This window comes from Myxine glutinosa, chromosome 5 (genome assembly GCF_964187855.1).
Source record: "Myxine glutinosa chromosome 5, kmMyxGlut1.1, whole genome shotgun sequence".
Taxonomy (NCBI): Eukaryota; Metazoa; Chordata; class Myxini; order Myxiniformes; family Myxinidae; genus Myxine; species Myxine glutinosa.
Window position 1 is genome coordinate 117,407,350 of NC_136265.1, and position 20,381 is coordinate 117,427,730.

At 47.2% G+C, this 20,381-nt stretch overlaps 1 protein-coding gene across 2 annotated transcripts in view; it reads left to right on the forward strand.

The window, feature by feature from the left end:
* The window catches only part of LOC137427185 (syntaxin-binding protein 5), a 331,945-nt gene that overhangs the window by 196,132 nt on the left and 115,432 nt on the right, over positions 1-20,381 (forward strand). For both annotated transcript variants that reach the window (XM_068116437.2, XM_068116439.2), the window contains exons 8-15: positions 5,800-5,923; positions 6,139-6,217; positions 10,412-10,554; positions 14,096-14,168; positions 14,408-14,555; positions 14,864-14,931; positions 15,048-15,088; positions 16,360-16,568. In XM_068116437.2, coding sequence (XP_067972538.2) covers positions 5,800-5,923; positions 6,139-6,217; positions 10,412-10,554; positions 14,096-14,168; positions 14,408-14,555; positions 14,864-14,931; positions 15,048-15,088; positions 16,360-16,568 — 885 coding nt within the window. The remainder of the gene's footprint in view (positions 1-5,799; positions 5,924-6,138; positions 6,218-10,411; positions 10,555-14,095; positions 14,169-14,407; positions 14,556-14,863; positions 14,932-15,047; positions 15,089-16,359; positions 16,569-20,381) is intronic.

Genomic DNA, 20,381 nt, shown 5'->3' on the forward strand with positions numbered 1-20,381 from the left:
CATCATGAATCCAACTGAGACTGGATAAGTCGATGGGATCATTCGCCTTATTCACTGAGATAGCCAATCAATCAATAAGTGAGTGTTGACCCAAAGAACTCTGGGTTTTCTGGTATGTCGTTTTTAAAACTCTTTTATGAGCCTTGACCTGTGTACATTGAGTTCAAAGGCTTGTATGTACCTCAGCCCCATTTTCCTCCTTTGCTTCAACGGAAAACATTTTTACCACCCCACCCATGACGTGTGCTGCCATATATCCAGTTTGGGAATTCTGGGAGGTCCATTTTGCAAAGGTTGTGTGCACACAACAATCGATTTCCCTTCATGTTCATTCGTGGTGTCAAACCCCTCCACGGCAGTACCCTCCTCCCCCCCATCTGATTCCCCTCACCCCACCCCTCTCAGCTTCCCCTACATCTTGACCCCTCTTGTCTTTCTCTCAGCTCCTGCTCCCTCACTGCTTCCCCCACGTCCTGCCCCCTCTTGGCTTCCCTTATCTCCTGTCCCCTCACTGCTTCCCCCACGTCCTGCCCCCTCTTGACTTCCCCTATTTCCTGTCCCCTCACTGCTTCCCCCACATTCTGCCCCCTCTTGACTTCCCCTATCTCCTGTCCCCTCACTGCTTCCCCCACATTCTGCCCCCTCCTGTCCCCTCACTGCTTCCCCTATCTCCTGTCCCCTCACTGCTTCCCCCACATTCTTCCCCCTCTTGACTTCCCCTATCTCCTGTCCCCTCACTGCTTTCCCCACTTTCTGCCCCCTCTTGACTTCCCCTATCTCCTGTCCCCTTACTGCTTCCCCCACATTCTGCCCCCACTTGACTTCCTCTATCTCCTGTCCCCTCACTGCTTCCCCTATCTCCTGCTCCTCTCGTCTTCTTACCCAATCCATTTCTCACTCTCTGTGTACTGGTTATATACCTCCCAAACCCCAGGAGTACCTCTGGCTGCACCTTCCCCTCTGATCCCACCTCTTTTTCTCCTGTGAATTATTCCGTCCTCCCTACAGCGACGATTTTCCATCTACATCTCTCTCCGCCAACATTGACCAAATCTTAACAACTCATCCCAACTCTCTCTTCCTCATATGTGGGGATTTCAGTTGTCACCAAGTTAATTGGCTCGGTGTCGGAACCTCTCTCACCAGCCATGGAACTTCAGCAAAGGACTTCTGTGACTTCAATGGACCGACTCGATCTGTGAACTTTCCACCCTGGATTTCACCCAATGGCAAACCCTCTCTTCTGGATTTGCTGAATCCAATTTTCCCGCCAATGTATCGTGCTCTTCCTCTGCTCCAATTGGTTCATCTGATCATGTGTTTGTGAAGGTCAGTGTCTCTCTCGCCATTCTCGGAGAACAACCTCTGCGCTGACGAGTCTGGCATTTCACTCAGGCTGACTGGCAGGGACATCAAGCAGCCATCAATCATCTGGACTGGTCTCCCATCTCTACTGCCTCTGACATCAACCCTTCCTGGGAATTCTTCCAAAGTAAACTGCTCTCTCTCATGCACAGACTTATCCCTTCTCATCTTCAGTTGTCGTACCCTTCCTCCCGTCCATGGTACACGGAATCTTGTGGTGAGTCCTCCAAACCGTGACGACTCCATCTGCATCTCTGACACAACATGGACAAAATCTGTGAAAACAAAGACAACATGGACAACTCTCTGCCTATGACAAACCTTTAACCACTCAGCCCTTCATTCTCCACCTGAAAGGTCAATCCAACCAAAAGTATCCTGATCATTCACAAAAGCCTGCAACAAGTGTGTGTCCACTCTCAGGAGAGCCAGGAAGCAACATCTGTCCAACCACGGGATTGAACTTTCAAACGTGTATCCCTCTGCTACAACGTTGTAGCACCTTGTCAAGTCAGTCTCTGGTGTTTGCTCCCCTTCCATCCTTTCCCTCACTTCAAATGGAACCACAGCCAACTCTGCTAATGAGAAGACCGAAAGCCTCAATTATGTGAATGCTTGCAAATCTAATGTCCCCAACCCCTCACTCTCAGTACCCATCTGTCCCAGTCGTACCCAAATGCAGTTGGACTCTGTGTCTTTTGCACCTGAAAAGGCGGAGAAGGTTCTGGCAATCCTCAACAAACCCTCAGTCAGACATATGGTCTGGGCCATCTCTATAGACATGTCTCAAGCTTTCAATTGTTTGCATCCTGCCTTGCTCTCCAAACTCTCTGCCTATGGCATCCAAGACCAACTACACACATGTCTTACTGACTTCCTCTACTCTCCTCGCTAACCTGTGGATCGCAACATAATCCTTTAATCTCCTCTCCCTGTCAAGGCTGGAGTGCCTCAAGGCAGTGTTCTAGGCCCAGTCCGATTCCTCATCTTCATCAATAATCTCTCTGACTCTTTGGAAAATCCTCTATCTACTTACCGTCCTATCTCTAACCTGTCTTTCCTGTCAAAGATCACAGAAAGAATTGTGCTATCACAGATGAATGACCATGTAGTTTCAAATAATCTTTTCAATTCTCACCAGTAGGCATATAGACCAGGCCATAGCACCGAGACCGCTCTCCTAAGTATAACCAATGATCTTCTGACCTCTCTTGACTGTGGTAAGGTTTCCGTTCTTGCTCTTTTAGACTTGTCTGCCGCCTTTGACACGATTGACCATAGTGTCTTAATTCGTCGTCTTGAAATCACATTTGGTATAACTGGTACTCCCCTTTCTTGGCTGATGTCCTATCTTACTGATAGAGTGCAAACAGTTTTTGTCAATGGCCAGAAATCAGCCCCTTCTCCGCTTTCCTTTGGCGTTCCCCAGGGCTCAGTCCTGGGACCTATCCTCTTTCTTTTGTACACTCAGCCTCTATTTGATCTTGTTGCCAGACATTCAGTTGATCACCACACCTTTGCGGACGACAATCAGCTGTACAAAGGAAGCACGATTCAACAAATCGTGCCCACTGTTGAAGTGTTAGAAGGTTGTATTGCCGACGTGAAGGCGTGGATGACCCAAAACAAACTTCAGCTGAACGATGCTAAAACAGAGTCTATGATTGTAAGATCGCACAGATGTCCTCTACAATGTTCACTTCCTACCACTATTCATGTTGGTGAAACCGATGTAAACTTTGTTTCGTCGGCCAAGAACCTTGGTGTGGTTTTCGACTGTAACATGACATTTTCCAAGCAAGTACTTCAAACTTGCAAATCAGCATACTTTCAGCTGCGAAAGATCGCATCCATTCGCCACTTTCTTACTCCTCAAGCTGCTCTAACTCTGGTCTGTGCCCTTGTCCTCTCAAGGCTAGACTATTGTAATTCTTTGTATGCTGGCTGCCCTCAGTTTCTCTTGGATAAGTTACAAAAGGTTCAAAACTCTGCCGCTCGTCTTGTCTGTAAGGCGAAGAAGTCTGACCATGTTACTCCGCTTCTTGAATCTTTACACTGGCTGCCTGTCTCTGCTCGTGTGCAATACAAAATTTGCACACTATGTTATAAATCATTGTGTGGAGCGGGACCTCACTATCTCTCCGATTTGCTCACTCTCTATGAACCTCGGCGACGGCTTCATTCAAGCGACGACTCTATGACCTTAGAGCCGCCGCGCACCAGCACCAGGTCGTTTGGCGAGAAATCCTTTTCCTTTGCTGCACCTCTGCTCTGGAATGACTTGCCTTCCTCTGTTCGACATGTTGACTCTCTTCCTGCCTTTAAAACCTCCCTCAAAACCTATCTGTTTCACAAGTCTTTCAAAGTCTAAGTCCTGTTTTCCCTTTGGTTTGAGGTGGGACAGAGATCGAGAGTATGTCTGTGTACATGTGCGGGGGAGGGAGGAGAGGAGGAAGGGGAGTACACATCTGTGGGTTTTGAATGGGGAGGGAGAGGAATAGGGCAAGAGTGAAGGTGTGTCTGTGTGTGTGTATGTTTGTGTGTGTGCGTTCGCATGATAATGTAAAGCGCCATGAGGGTAGTTTACTCTGCTTGATGGGGCTATATAAGACTCCTTCATTATTATTATTATTACTGATGACTCCACCCTCTGCCGTAACATCCCTGATCCTTCCGACAGGTGGGCAGCAGCCTCTTACAGCTCTTCAGAAACTTAAACAAAATCACAAGCTGATCAAACATGTGGAACATGTCTTTCAATCCTGACAGATCTAACACTCTCACTATTTCTCTCTCAAATGACCGTCTGGCAAACCCTCCCGTCTACTTTTGAAAACAATCCTCTTGAGGAAATTCAGTCATTCAAACTCCTGGGTCTCACTTTCAGTCATGATCTTTCTCAGGCGATCCATATTTGAAATTTGACCTCCAAAGCCAGCCGCTGGGCATCCTCCGTCATACAAAGTCCTTCCTTGGCACAGCTGAACTCCTATCCCACCTACAAGGCCTTCATTCACAGCTTGATGGAATACTGCCCTCCCCTCTGGGTTGGCTCCCCTACCTCATATCTTGCTCTGCTTGATGCAGTGGAAACCAAGGCCTTCAAGATCATTGGAATCTCCTGTGATGAAGCGGAGGCTACAGGGCTTTTACTTCACCACTGCAGAGAGGTCGGTGGTCTATCTGTCTTTTACCACCTCGTTTCTGGTTTTGCACCCACCTCCCTCTATGTGCTTTATCCCATCCAGGTTTCTTCAGGGCGCACGTGGTCCACCATTAACCCTCTTCTCGTGCACATGTGGTCCACCATGAACCCCCTTCTCGTGCACATGTGGTCCACCATGAACCCCCTTCTCATGCACATGTGGTCCACCACCAACCCACTTCTCGTGCACACATGGTCCACCACCAACCCCCTTCTCGTGTGCACGTGGTTCATCACCAACCCACTTCTCATGCACATGTGGTTCATCACCAACCCACTTCTCATGCACATGTGGTTCATCACCAACCCACTTCTCATGCACATGTGGTTCACTATCAACCCCCTTCTCGTGCGCACATGGTCCACCACCAACCCCCTTCTCATGCGCACATGGTCCACCACCAATCCGCTTCTCGTGCACACGTGGTCCACCATCAAAGCCCTTCTCGTGCACACATGGTCAACCACGAACCCTCTTCTTGTGCGCACATGGTCCACCATCAACCGCCTTCTTGTGCACACATGGCCCACCATCAACCCCCTTCTCGTGCGCACATGGGCCACCACCAACCACCTTCTCGTGTGCACATGGTCCATCATCAACCCCCTTCGTGTGCACACATGGTCAACCACGAACCCTCTTCTTGTGCACACATGGTCCACCATCAACCCCCTTCTCGTACTCACGTGGTCTCGTGGTCCACCATCAACCCCCTTCTCGTGTAACTACATAAATCCAGAACCACTACTCACCTTCACCCATAAGTTATTTTTCCCTTCTTTGGAAGCAATCTCCACATTCTCTTCAATCTCATTCCTCCCTCCAGGTCTTCAATATAGTTGTTGACCACCATATCAGATTGCCCCTATCCAAAACCATGATATTTTCTACTCCTGTGAAACCATGTCCCCTCCCATTCTCTCTCCCTCACCCCCCACAATTTCCCAGTGTTTCCATCCTAAGAATTTACTTCTGTATCCATCTCATCGATCCCTGCATTATCCCCTACTCCTCAGCCTTACCTTGTTGTTCCCTTGTTGTTCGTTTCCATCAACTTTGTGCCTCCGCCCAGCTGTTGGCATTTCCCCTTTTCTTTCTTCTCTTTCTTCTGTGCTGTTGTATCTCGATACGTTCTGTGTTCCAGCTCTTCCATGAGCCTTGGCTTTGTATATAAAAAAAGGCTTGTTCAGGGGATCGCTGGCCTTCATACTCTCGACTTGTGCTGCAGAACACTTTCTCGGTCGCTTGGCAGCAAGACGGAAAGCAGTTTCTGTGCGGTCATGCCGACGGGAGCCTCACCACGTGGTCTGTGAAGAACTCCGCTCGGCCTACGCTGGTCACCACCCCGCACAGTGAGGGCAACACGCAAACCCTTTAGAGAAGTACTTCAACAATTACACAGAAGCAGTACCTCTTCTTTTGTTCGGAGCTCAGGGTGTTCAAATGTTTAGTTTAAACTCATTGGAGATGAACAAGAATAGTAAATCATGGTGTTGTGGTCATGTCACCATGAATGTTTAATCTCGCCGTGGTGCTATGGTCCATGCTGTGCCCCTACGACCCACAGAAAAGGCAATGAAAGATGGCAAGAAGTGTGAGGCCTGTGGACCCATCATCAAAGTGGAGCATAAGAGCTGCCGTGCAGGGTAAGTCCTGTAAATGGGAAGATGGACCTTCTCCACCACCACACCAGGGATCGTTATGCTAGTCAAAGTGTGGAGCAGGTTGTTTGTTTTGGCCTTGGTTGTGCCACCACAATTTTCAAGGTACTAATCATTCTGGGAATTGAAATGGAGCACGGTTATGCCTCAGACTGATAAGGATGTTTTCATTTACCTCTAAACTATACTTTGGTGATGTCATGGATGAGGCTGGTAGTTGAATTGAAACATGTGTAACCAAAATGAGTTGCTTCCTGCAGGAACTACTTGGTGCCATCTTGCCCTTAATATGTCGAAAACCAAGTGGGTTATTGCAATGATGCCACAGAGACAACAACAACAACAACAACAACACCACGCATTTTAAGGCCATTTTCCCTGCTAGAGCGGGGGTTAGCCTTGCGGTCCCCATGACAATCGTGAGGTGTCGATAGAAGCTGATTGGTTATCTCTCCCTAGTTATACAGTTTTGATCCCATACGATGACGTGGGGTGTCAAGGGAAGCCTCATGATTGTCTTGCTTTATTTCCCCATCTTGGAGAACATTTCTTCTCCCCTTGCTCCTTCCTGTGCTGGAGAACAAGAAGATTAAAATACACAGACAAAGGGACATGATTCTATGGTAGATCGTTTTAGTGTATCGATGTCCTAGAATCTATATGGACCACCATCTCGGTGTTCTCCGACACTAACTTCCGCTCTCAAGATCAGGGATATGATCACACGAATTATGGAATCTCCACCCACGTACCTTTTTTACAGGTATGTTCGTTCTCTCGGCATCTTTGTGGCTATACAATGAATAATTGTAGCAGAAAATGTACACATGTCTCGAAAGCCCCAGTGGGCCTGAAAACTAAGACAGATCCAAAAGATGATGTGATTGGTTAAACAATCAAATTTCAACAAAGTCTATTTTACTCCCAACCATGGCTCGTTCTTCACGTCTTAATGGCTCATTTACCTGCAGGAGCCCTGTGAAGGGGGACCTGAGGAGGAAAGATTCACACAAAGCTCAAACAGCACGTGATGCCATGTATGCTGCCTCGGAGGAATGGAGTTTTTATGTTATAGTCAAAAGAGAAAGAACCTTCAAACAATCAAAGCCATGTTTTACCTTACAAAGTTCCCCAAACAGCCATTGTGCACCTGTAATTAACACAGACTTAAATATAAAATAGTATTGGTTACCCTTCATATCCGAAGATGGCTGTGCCGTGAAACGTGGTCACGTGATCAATTTGTTTATATTGTGGAAGCTTCTGCCCAGACAGCAACCACACTCTGAGATAGCAAATAGTGAAACTTGATGTGAAGGTTCAGGGTGTCAGAGATAATTTGCCTCTCTTCAAGAAGAACAACGTGAGATCTTTAATGTCTCCCAACTAATGCTGGTAGATGGGGCCCCTGTTTAGCATCCATCCGATGAAGCCAAACACCAGGATGTCAGTTCATAGCTGGGTCTGGATTCAAACCCAGGCGACAGCTCGTGGGTGGGTGCGCACACCTCTCGGTCATCCTGTCAGGTCCAGAGAGAGAGAGAGAGAGAGAGAGAGAGAGAGAGAGAGAGAGAGAGAGAGAGAGAGAGAGAGAGAGAGAGAGAGAGAGAGAGAGAGAGAGAGAGAGAGAGAGAGAGAGAGAGAGAGAGAGAGAGAGAGAGAGAGAGAGAGAGAGAGAGAGAGAGAGAGAGAGAGAGAGAGAGAGAGAAAGAGAAAGAGAGAAAGAGAAGAAGAGAAAGAGAAAGAGAAAGAGAAAGAGAAAGAGAAAGAGAAAGAGAAAGAAGAAAAAGAGAGAGAAAAAGAGAATGAGCACAACAATAACAATTTCCATTAAATTCGTCTCCTGGAAAGCAAATCCAACGGAAGGAAATCTCATTTCCTTTCACAAAGCCCGAAACAAGTGTGTGTCCACCCTCAGGAGAGCCAGGAAACAATATCTCTCCATTCTCAAGACCGAACTCTCTTATCTGTCTCCCTCTTCCAAATCCTGGTGGCGTCTGGTCAAATCTGTTTCTGGTGTTTGTTTCCCCTCCCTCACCTCAAAGGGCTACACGGCTGACTCCGCACGTGAAAAAGCTGAATGCCTCAACTCGGTGTTTGCCTCTAAATCTTGTGTCCCAAACCATCCCTCTCTGTACCCACCGTACCCAGTCGTACCCACCTGCTCCTGGGTTATGTGTCCTTTCCTCCTGACAAGGTGGAAAAGTTTCTGTCAACCCTCGACTCTGATTCTGCAACTGGACCTGACGGCATCAGCCCACGGGTCCTAAAATCCTGTTCTTCCGCTCTTTCACTCCCTCTCCCTCTGTTCTCTTCACCCTCTTTTGCTCAAGGTCATCTGCCATCTGCTTGGAAATCAGCCAACATCACCGCGTTGCACAAAAAAGGTGCAAAAACAGATCCTTGCAACTGCAGACCAATCAGCCTTCTCCCAATTATCAGCAAAGTCATGGAATCCATCATTGCTTTGGATATGACATCTTTCCTCTTCTCCAATGGCTTGATCTCTGATCATCAATTTGGTTTCAGACCTGGTCACTCTACTCTGGACATGCTGCTTCTGCTTTCTCAACAATGGATGGAGGTCCTCAATGCCAAACAGGAAATTAGAGCTGTCTCCCTTGACATATCACGTGCCTTCGATACGGTCTGGCACCCCGCTCTGCTCACCAAACTCTCCTCCTTTGGTATCCATGGAAAATCTCCACGCATGGCTGGCGGACTTCCTCTCTAGTCGTAGTCAACGTGTGGCCCTGAATGGGTTTCTCTCATCTCCTCTTCCTGTTCAGGCTGGAGTTCCCCAAGGCAGTGTTCTGGGCCCTGTGCTTTTTCTGATCTTCATCAATGATCTCTCTGACTCTCTAGAAAATCCTCTCTATCTCTTTGCTGATGGCTCTACTCTCTGTCGCTCCATTCCTCATCCCTCAGATCGGCAGTCTGCAGCCTCCTCACTCTCTGCAGACCTGGACAAAATCACAGACTGGGCAAACAAGTGAAACATGTTTTTCAGTCCTGACAAATCTCACACTCTTACGATGTCTCTCCGAAAATACCGACTGGACAACCCTCCCATCCACTTTCTGAATAATCCTCTCCAAGAAGTTCTGTCACTCAAGCTTTGGGTCTCACTATCTGCCATGATCTTTCCTGGGAAAACCACATTTCAAATCTAGCCTCCAAAGCCAGTTGCCGACTGGGCATCCTCCGTCGTGCGAAGTCCTTCCTTGTCACACCTGAGCTCCTCACCACATACAAGGCTTTCATCCGCAGCTCAATGGAATACTGCTCTCCCCTCTGGGCTGGTGCTCCTGCCTCACACCGAGCTCGTCTTCACGCTGTTGAAACCAAAGCGTTCAGAATCATTGGAATCTCCCGCGATGAAGCTAACTCCAAGGGCCTTTCACTCACTCACCGCAGGCAGGTTGGTGGTCTTTCCGTCTTCTCCCGACTCCTCTCTGGCCTTGCCCCCCCAGCTCTCTCTGGGCTCTGTCCCCCAAATATTCCTACAGGTCGCACAAGATCTGCCTGCAACCCTCTTATGGTTAAACTGCCAAAATCGAGACTCTCTGCTCACCTTCACTCCTTCATTCCTCTTTTCTCCCGCCTCTGGAACAAACTCCCTCACTCTCTTCAATCCCACTCCACCCTCCAGGTCTTTAAAACAGCTGTTCACCACCATCTCTTATCTTCCCACATCCAAAACCTTGATCTTTTCTACCCCCGCCAATTTCACCCCAAATCCACTTTTTTGAAATACCAACTTCTGTCCTGGAAGTCCTTGGTGTCCTTGTGTTTTATACTTCTCCCACCCCCCCCCTTCCCACGCCTCCTCCCCCCAAGCCCTCTCCCTCCCACACATCTCCCTGCTCTCAAATGTTGTGTTTGTGTGCTTCCCCTTCTCTCCCCATCTTGTCTTCTGCTCCCTCTTTTTATATATTTTGTTTGTCTGCTTGATTTGTTTGTGAAATAAATGTTAGCTCCTTCACGAGCCTCGATTCTGTATTAAAAAAAAACAAACAAAAAAAAAACATTTTCATCAGTTGTGATGGAATGTCGGCATCAGACAGTTTATAATATTCCACTTGAAATTACTTTGGGTCAAACAATGAACTGCAACAGTCGCTCTGTTCCACCATCAATCATCAATGTTTCTTCTTCCTTACTCCCCATACCCACCAGGGATCCATTTACCATATTCTGGGGTGGAGTCGGCGGTACCGCGTCCTGTGTTTCAGTGATACGTGGCCGTTCTCTTGTCGTGCTCGAGATGGAGTCTCCCATCGTGGACTTCCTTACACTCTGCGAGTCGCCCTACCCCGCAGGTGTCCTGGACAAACTACTTCATTCCTGCCTTTTGTTAGTCCCTCAACAAAGGTGTTGAACATCCTGGATCCGAGGGTCGTTTTGCCTTCAATGGTATCAATGTGTATATTTTGGATATCGCGAAGCCATGTTTTACTTGTCATAAGCTGATATCCTCATCACCCCGCACACGCGAAGTGAAAAGTGGAGTTAAACATTTGGTTCACTTCTGTCTGGCCGTCCGTCCATCTGTCTGTCCACAAACATCAGTTTGTGATCGAGGAACAACTTATTTCCATTGAATGTTATATACACAAAGAATTAAGTTAAGCACCCCTACACAACGAATTAAGGTAAGCACCCCCTAATATATATTCTTTGTGTATATGTATACATTGGCATATATTCTAAGGTATGTGAGATCAAATAATGATTGGTATGACATTAGCAATTATCCATTGATGAAATGCAGATGAGTGCACTCGTAGGGTTGAGTTGGGTTGAGTAGTGATCCGATCACGTGGGTCCTACACACGTTATTGACGCAAAGATCGCTAGAGGTCTTCTCAGAACAATGCCTGTACGTTAGAAAACATAAACGTCATCCACACTGTCCGTGATGGACCTATAGCTCCATACTTAAATTGAGGTGAAAATATGCCTAAAATTCCCAAAAAATTTCACCTTAAATTATTCAGAATAAAATAATGAAAACGGCATGATTGTTATGTTTTTATGTGACCATAATATCACTTCTCCAGAAAATATAGCAATATCATGGGTATATTACACTGTTTTGACGACAACAAACTTGTAATGTGCGAGGTTGTAAAAAAACGGGGGGGGTGCTTAACTTAATTCTTTGTGTATATTTTGAACACGAATGAAAACATTAATTGGAAAACAAACCTGTGGTTTACCCTACTTTGGCTCTGAATTTGGCTCGATCGCACATGCGTAGAGAGGAGTGAGATGATTTTTCTACTCTGTCTGCCTACTTGGCGTCAAATAAAATTGATAAACAGCCGCAAATGGGCTGCTGGTCACCTCTTGAGGCTATAGTTCAGACCTCTGCTGAACCCCCCTGGGATTTTGGGGAACCCCCTGAGAGGCACCCTGATTCAAAATTGAAAAATCTAAGACCGAGCGATCGTGCAGACCATCGATTATAAGGGCTGTATGTTGTTTCGGTCGAGTATAAGGGATCCGAAGTTTCAGGAAGTAACCCCCCTTCACCCCCACTGGAAGCCTCCGTGATCTGAAATCGAAAAATGCAATCCTGAGTGATTGTGGGCTGCCACCTTGTATACATGTCATGTTTCATGACAATCAGCGACGTGATAAGGGAGGAGTAGCAAAAATAACAAAAAGTCAATGGACGGACGGATGGACAGACTGACACACACCCATTTTTGTCCCCCGTCGCACCACGGAGCGAAAGGGGGACTATGATTTTCCCGTCCGTCCGTCCGTGCGGGCATGCATGCGTGCGTAAGCGAAGGACCGCATTCGAATTTGGTGTGTGGGTGCAACCCACGTCAAAATCCAAGATGGCCGCCGCTATGTATGTCTGATGCCATGTCTGTCTGAACATTGTGAGCTGAATATCTTGAAAAAGAAGCGAAGTACCAACTTCTAATTTGGTGTGTGGGTGTATCTAGGCACAAGGAAGAACGCTATTGAAACTTGGGTCGCCACGTCAAAATCCAAGATGGCCACCGCCATGTATGTCTGAACCTTGTGCGATGAATATCTTGAAAAATAAGCGAAGTACCAACTTCTAATCTGGTGTGTGGGTGTATCTAGGCATAAGGAAGAACGCTATTGAAAATTGGGTCGCCACGTCAAAATCCAAGACGGCCGCCTCCATGTATGTCTGAACCTTGTGAGATGAATATCTTGAAAAATAAGTGAAGTACCAACTTATAATCTGGTGTGTGGGTGTATCTAGGCATAAGGAAGAACCCTATTGAAAATTGGGTCGCCACGTCAAAATCCAAGATAGCCGCCGCCATGTATGTCTGATCCTTGTGAGCGGAATATCTTGAAAAATAAGCGAAGTACCAACTTCTAATCTGGTATGTGGGTGTATCTATGTATAAGGAAGAACGCTATTGAAAATTGGGTCCCTACATCAAAATCCAAGATGGCCGCCTTACGTCTTCCACTTTGTCAAGTCGCATCACTTCACTGACGGGGAACCTAGGCGTAACGCTTGTATAAGTTCATCTTTTTGAGAATCGAAAAAAGATCATTCCAAACAGGAAACACTGTTTTTAAGGATGTCATAAAGGACACAAACCATTTGAATGAGGGATTTATGTAATGTGTTCGATGAGGTGGTGTAAAAGCCACAGCATCAATGGTGGTTAACTTCCGCAATTAATTTATTTATTAAACCTTTACAATCGTTGTTGTATTTAAATTTAATTATACACTTGAACATTGTAGAACACAAATCACCTTGTTATTGTTTCCAAAATCTCCAGTTTTGCAGTACTTGGACATGTTATATAAGGTGGTGTATAAGACTGCATCAACAGTGCTAAACTTCCGGAATTTCTTTTTGTACGAAATTTAGAATAATTATTTTATTTACTAGCCGAAACCCGTGGAACATCCACGGAAGGGAGGATGTGGTGTATGGATCGAGTGTACCATTATGGATGGCATAGGGGATTTGCTTGTCCGAGTAAGAGTTAGGAAGAAAGATGAGAATGAAGAGTGCGTATATGAACAACGATCGCCGACACCGGCACAAATGCATGCTCTGGATTGTCCACTCAGTGGACGGCTTGCTTTCGCCTTCGACTGTCTAATCAGCGGACGGCTTGCTTCGCCATCGCCCAGCAGACGCCAATACGATGGCGTCATAAGATGGCGTCGTATCGGCAGTTAATCGGATGCTTTTTGGCCCCAACGTCGGCTAATTCAGATTTTTCGAGCATGGCTGTACGTGATAAACAAAGAGCGCGGTTCGTAGATCGTAAATCCATTAGTGCCGTGGGCATCGGGTCACAGGGTGCGGCGTAAAAGGGATAACAAAGTCGAGTCCTTACGCTATTATTATATAGATTTTCATTGAATTACATACAGCACTTGCCCGCTGCATGGGGGAAGGTGTTTTATGAATTCTGTAGTTTTATCCGTTGTGAAGACCTATCTTTGTGGCCACAGTCGTGATTCAAATGGAAACTATCCTGCAAATTATAATTGTACACTGGTGCCTGCCGTGTACCACACCTATGGGTTTTTGAGAATCCATGGAGCAACAGAATTGACCTGCACCATTTGGTACATCATTTGTGACCCTGTGGAACTGCACTTGCTCAGTCCCAGAGGTGACTGCTGGAAGATTCCACCTCGTACTGCGTTAATGAGGCCGACCAATGGCTTCTGGGAAAATAAGTGACTCCAGATTATTTATTTATTTATTTTCAAGATATACTTGAAGTTTTTGGAAATGACTTGAACAGAATAAGTTAAAATCGAGTACAAAAGTAATATTGCCGTCTGACTGTTCTACGCCTTGCATTCCAAATGGTCTATTCCCTCCCACAGACTTTCAAGATCCTTATGCCATTGTGGTGCTGCTGGAGAGAGACCTAGTTATTGTGGACCTCACAGAAAATGGGTACATCCTTCCAGGGATTTGTAGGGAATCGCGGAATGACTCATTTGAACGACTTAAGATTTGATAATGACACAATCTGATGGATCGTGACATCCTGAGATTGATCCAAGTTTATTGATCTTGTTTTAATTACTCCACTTGGTCGAGTCCGGTCTGGAAACCTCATAATGTTTATGAGACCTTGATACTCTATGGGTCTTCCAATGACGTCATTATCCTCCTTTTATGTTCTCCATCAGATATCCGGTGTTTGAAAACCCCTATCCGATGGATCTCCACGAATCCCCGGTAACCTGTTGCTCTTACGCTGGTGACTGCCCTGACCACGTGATCCCGGCGTTGTACGCAGCAGGTTCACGTGCACGCAAGCATCACCACAGTACGCAGGTGCTGCTCTGCACTCTGGCACACTTCATGTACCCTTTGTCTTGCTTTCTTCACTCCCCTTGCCCCCTTAACGTCTTCACCACCACCACCCATACTTTCCTCATCATTCATACCAATCGCTTCACATTTACCATCATTAAACGACAACAGAAATAGACAAGGTGTTCCCTAAGCCTCTTGACCTTTGGTATTATTTCTCAGGAGGCGTTGAGGTGTACCTTTTAACCCTTACCGAGACATTTTAAAAGTTTCTCGTTAAAATGTTTGAAATGAGTGAGAATGTAGTTTGTGTTTGCCATCTTGTACAGGATTGGCCTATCAGTGGGGGCACCTGGGACATTGGCACGTGCAGCGTTCCTGAACTCATCATCACCGGGTGAGCACTTTCCCCAAAATGTTCCTCCGGGGTTGCCTTGGAATTTCTCACGGGCAGACTCTTTTGGATTCGTTAATTTTTACTGGCAATCGGTCATTTTGTTTTGTCCCCCTCAGACATGCGGATGGCTCTCTGAAGTTCTGGGATGCATCCGCAAGTAAGTCCTACGCCAGCGCTTCGTTCCTTTTGAGTGCACACCTGCATCAGTACATGGGATTGCATCACCTGAGCATAAGTCGCTCATTAAACGAACGCTTCCACTCCAACTTTCCAAACTACCCCTTTGGGTAACCTCACGTATATATGTCCCCAAGACGACAAACGTTAAAGGACTTTTTCCAACCATTTCCTTGGATTATAATCCTACAGAAGTAACTGCAACATAAACTTTATCATCACTTTTTAAAATCAAATTCCCACATTAATACATTCTGGCAGGCAGGTATGTTTGGCTCGGAAGCTTTTGGAACTCTCATTGAATCCCAATGGAGTTACAATTTGCCAGACTGTGGCCTGGATTTGAAATAGGAGGCCTGAGCTCGAGGCGTTTATGCCTCAGTAGCAGTAATTAGGTCTTGCTTGCTGGAACGGACGACACAACCATTGAACTCGCAACCTTGTGTTGCAGAAGGGTATCATTACTCCCTGTGGATTGCTCCCTATTAGCATGCATCTCCAGTTCTTGATTCCATTTTGATCACATCGCAACGCAACCGTCGATCCCATTCTGATGATGTCCACAAGTGGCATTCACAGTCAGTTTTGGTCTCCATCATGTGTTCTGCCCTTCTCTAATATCTTTGTTAAAAACAAACAAATTATCTACTATATAAAAGAGCTGTTGGTCTGTCTGTGTGTGTGTGTCTGTCTGTCTGTGTCGCCATTTTTCTCAGAGTTGGCTGAACGGATCTTCGTCAAACTTTCAGAGGTTCATCAGTGTGAGCCTGGGAGTGTTTTAGGCCAAAGAAAACCCCCAAAAAATTGTGAAAAAGATCATTTTTTGGAGTTAAAAAAAAAAGATCGCTCAATCGTGCCGAAGCCTTTTTAAATTAATGACAGTTATACACATAAATAAATACAAAACAGTCACCAGACATTTGAATACAAATAAATCAAACAATTCAGGAAGTGCACGAATTTGGTAGTACGGCCTCTTCTTCTTCCTGATCGGCATCACAGTTAACTCAGAAACGTGAGCCACATTCACCCACCAGCATATATATGAACCCCCTTCCTCTCCTGCCTCCCTCCTCCCCCTCCCCTTTCCTCCTACCCCCCCCCCCCCCCCACCCCTGCCCCACCCCCTCCCCCGCCCGGCAACGACGGGTACTTCTGCTAGTATCACATAAAGCGAACAGGGCTCGGTCTCCTCTGGATAACCTTTTTTAATTTGCTCTGCACTGACCTGCACCTCCTGCTTCGCCGCAGTCACCATGCAACTGCTCTGCAAGCTCAAGAGCTGGAAGCTGTTTGAGCCGGGAGGCGGCGGACGAGGAGCAGACCAAGTCGGAGACGAGGACCCGTTCGCGGTGCAGCTGGTGTCCTGGTCACGCGAGGGACGCGTGCTCAGTGTGGCCGGGGCCACTCACGTCCTGGCTTACGGCTTTCACAAGCAGGAGACGACCGGTGAAGTGGCAGTGAGTGCCGTGGCCCGAGTTAGACCTGAAATTGTGTTTATACGATGTATAAAGGGGAAGGAGGGAGTGGAGAGGTGGATAGGTAATGCTTTGATGGGTTCTAACCAGGTAAGGTTCAAACAATGCGCAATAAATGGAACAGCCAGCTTTATGTTCCGACTCTGATGGGTTAAATAGTGACGTAAATGTTTCAAGTTACGGTCCTTGGTTGATTATTAAATAAACCAAACATAACATCTTTACAAAGGCAACATCACGAGTGAAATCCCAGTGCAAATAGCTGTTCCCTCCCTATTCTCCCTCCCTATTCCATCTCCAGGCGCTGCGTGACGTCATCGCCGGGCACTGAAGGGGGCCTGGCGATGACACGCGCCGAGAGGGAGTACTCAATTTTAACTCCATTTATTTGTATAGTGTACACCGCTCCCTCCCTATCCCATCTCCAGGCGCTGCATGACGTCATTACCGGGCACTGAAGGGGGCCCGGCGATGACACGCGCCAAGAGGGAGTACTCAATTTTCACTCCGTTATTTTTTTTGTTTGTTTATGTGTTTGTTTGTTTATTTTATTGTTTGTCCGTGGGATACCTGAGCCATCCTTTGAACTAGCAAGCTGAAATGTGGGAACAATAGCAAACAAGTGCTTTGGCAGAAACACCATTTTTTATTTTTTGATTAATTACCAATTAATTGATTAATTACTTACTTATTATCGATTTATTAATTTCTTAATTATTTTCTTTCTCATCTGGGCAATATCTCAGGCACTTTTTGAGCAAGGAAGCTGATATTTGGACACGACAATGACCAAGTGTTTGGCTGTAAAGGGAATTTTTGATTTACTGATTGATCAATTAATTATTTAATTTTTCGATAAATTACTTAATTTTTAAAAAGGTACATACAGTATATCTATTGATCGGATCTGTGTAACTGGGCTGACGTCCAAAAGCCTTGTGTGACAACTGCGCCATGTGTGTCTGCATTATTGCAGATGGGACGGTCTGGCTTCCATCCCATAAACCTGCGCCTATCTTTGTGCTTGTACTCAGAAGTCCTCCCTGGGTGGCATTTCATCTATATTTATATTTACATAAAAAAACATTTTTTTACCACCTTCGTTGCTGTTGTTAATTTTTGATATTGTTGTGGGATAAGATAATGAAGCCTTTCCCTTGCTGAGTATTCCTGGATTCTGCGCATAAAGCTAAACACTCCACTGTGGCCAAGCAGGAAGCTGAATGCACCTGCTCTTTCTACCTTTTTCATGGAGGTCTAGGTGGCCGACAACACCGGACTGAATCTGGTCAGTATTGCCGACATGGAGTCCAGTCAGTGTGGACCCAGATCGATATGTCCATGGGTCTGCCACGCACATATTTGTTTCTGCTAATACAAACCAAGAAAGCAGAAGACACCAGTGATCAGGCGGATATATAAATCAAAATGTGCAGAGTGTGAGGAGTGCCCCTCTCTATCCCAATGGATAAGAAATCTCGCACATGCTGTGTGTGTGTGTGTGTGTGTGTGTGTGTGTGTGTGTGTGTGTGTGTGTGTGTGTGTGTGTGTGTTACCGATAGACTCCTAAACGGAGAGGCCCACGTGCTTGATATTTGGCATAGACATGGCCATTGAGCCTGGGAAGGACATGGCCTACCTAAAAATATTTGACGAGATCCATATTTTTTATTCATATTTACCTCAGCGCATTTCAGCGAGGAACATTATACACGGAATCTCAGCCTGTGCCAGAGCAGCTCGCTGATTCGCTCAGAGCGATCACGTGATGTTCCATCCTCGCTGCCAGACCACTGAACGGAAAATATATAGAATGACCATTGCCATTCACACCACATAGGTGTAGATGCAGCTACCGGGCGCCATCTTGGTTGGCACGCGATGCTGGGCGATGGTGATTTCCATCACACGTTTGCACGTAATTCAGAGCGAAAAGCAATTGCGTTTTTTTCACCTTTTGTGCGATCGTGTTTCGTGTCGATTTTTGTCGATTTTGTGCGATATGAATTAAACGTCTTTGAAACAGCTGTGAAACGTCTTTCCACAACCCTTCCTTTACCGATTGGAGTAGTTTATTGCCGCACAAAATGGCATTTTAACAGTTGTCTGGCTTTTAAAATCTGGGACATGTTCAAAACAAACGAGATCCGCGAAGCAAGTTGGTCGAGTCGTGTTAACCAAGATGGCGACACGGCGGCTACATTTTTCACGGAGTATGAGCGTTCTATATATTTTCAATTCAGTGCGCCAGACTCGCTCACGTACTTGATTTGTGGCATAGACATGGCCATTGAGCCTTCACGGTGTAATTTGTGCGAGGCTTTTGTCCGAGTGAGCTTGAGTCGAGAGGGCGCATGTACGGGTTGGGAATGTACGGGTCTCCCTTCCCCCGCCCGGCAACGCCGGTACTGGAGGGCGTCACAGGATCGGTGAATCTTCAAAATCCGCTTCGTGCTGTTGTTGCGAAGATGCAGGACAATGTCGCGATTGTTGTTCTACTCTCCTCCCATGAGAACTGCAACGTCATTGTTGACTGGCTCTCCCATTCCTCCCCTCCCCTTCCCCCTCCCCCCTCTCCCTCCCCTTCCCTCCCCTCCCCCCTCCGTCCTCCCCTTCCCCTACCCCCTCCCCCTACCCTTCCCCATCCCCTTCCCCCCTTCCCTTCCCCCTCCCCTCCCTTTCCCCCCTCCCCCTTCCCCTCCCGCCTCCCCCTACCCTTCCCCCCTCCACCCTACCCTCTCCCCTTCCCCCTCCCCCTCCCCTTCCGCCTCCCCCTCCCCGTCCCCCCTCCCCGCCCCCTCCCCTACCTCCCTCCCCCTCCCCTACCCCTCCCTTCCCCCTCCCTTTCACCCCTACCCCTTCCCCCCTCCCCCTCTCCCTCTCCCTCCCCCTCTCCCTCTCCCTCTCCCTCCCCCTCCCCCTCCCCCCTCCCCTCCCCCCTCCCCATCCCCCTCCCCCTCCTCCTCCCCCCTCCCCCCCTCTCCTCCCCTCCCCCCCATTCCCCTCCCCTTCTTTTCCCCCTCCCCTCCCCCGCCCGGCAATGCCGGGTACTTCTGTTAGTATATATGTATATATATACATATTGTTACAGTTTTGAGAACCTCTCACTTGTAAATAATAATTCTTGTAAATAATTATCTTCATTTAATAAGGTCGCACCCATAGTTAGTCCACAAGCAACACGTAGGACACCATAGGAACTTTCAGTTATTTCCTTAGTCTGTGTTTAGTTAAGGCTGTGTTCCCAATTGTTGAATCTGTGTTGCATTAATTAAATAAGATAGGTCCTTTTCAGTTCCGTTCATTTTGCGGCTTGCCTCTCTCCAAATTGGTACGCGCCTTTGCCTTTGCCTTAGCGCTGGCTCCAAACGCCATTACGTACGCGGTCAAGCCGGAGAAGAAGGGGGCGGAGCGCCCAGAACGAGGCGTGGCCCTGTTAGGGGCCGAGCCGGTGAGCCCTCGTGAACCAACCAAGGCTGAGGTGAGCTCACTGGTGGGCGTGGCGCGGCCTGATTTCTAAGCGCACTATATAAGCGCAGGCGCCAAGCCCTTTCACGGACTGCGCGAGGGGAGGCCATTGTGTTCGAACTGCGCGGGGAGAGCTCGATTGATTGTCACGTTGTTGAACGGACTGCGCAGGGGACCGTCGATTGCATCATTGATTACGGACTGCGTGGGGAGAGCTCGAATAGTACGGACTACGCGGAGCGCACCTGGTGATTGATGATCTCGTTTGAAAGGCGCTGATGAACATTGAGAGAGAGAGAGAGGCAGCAGACGCACATATTATGTACA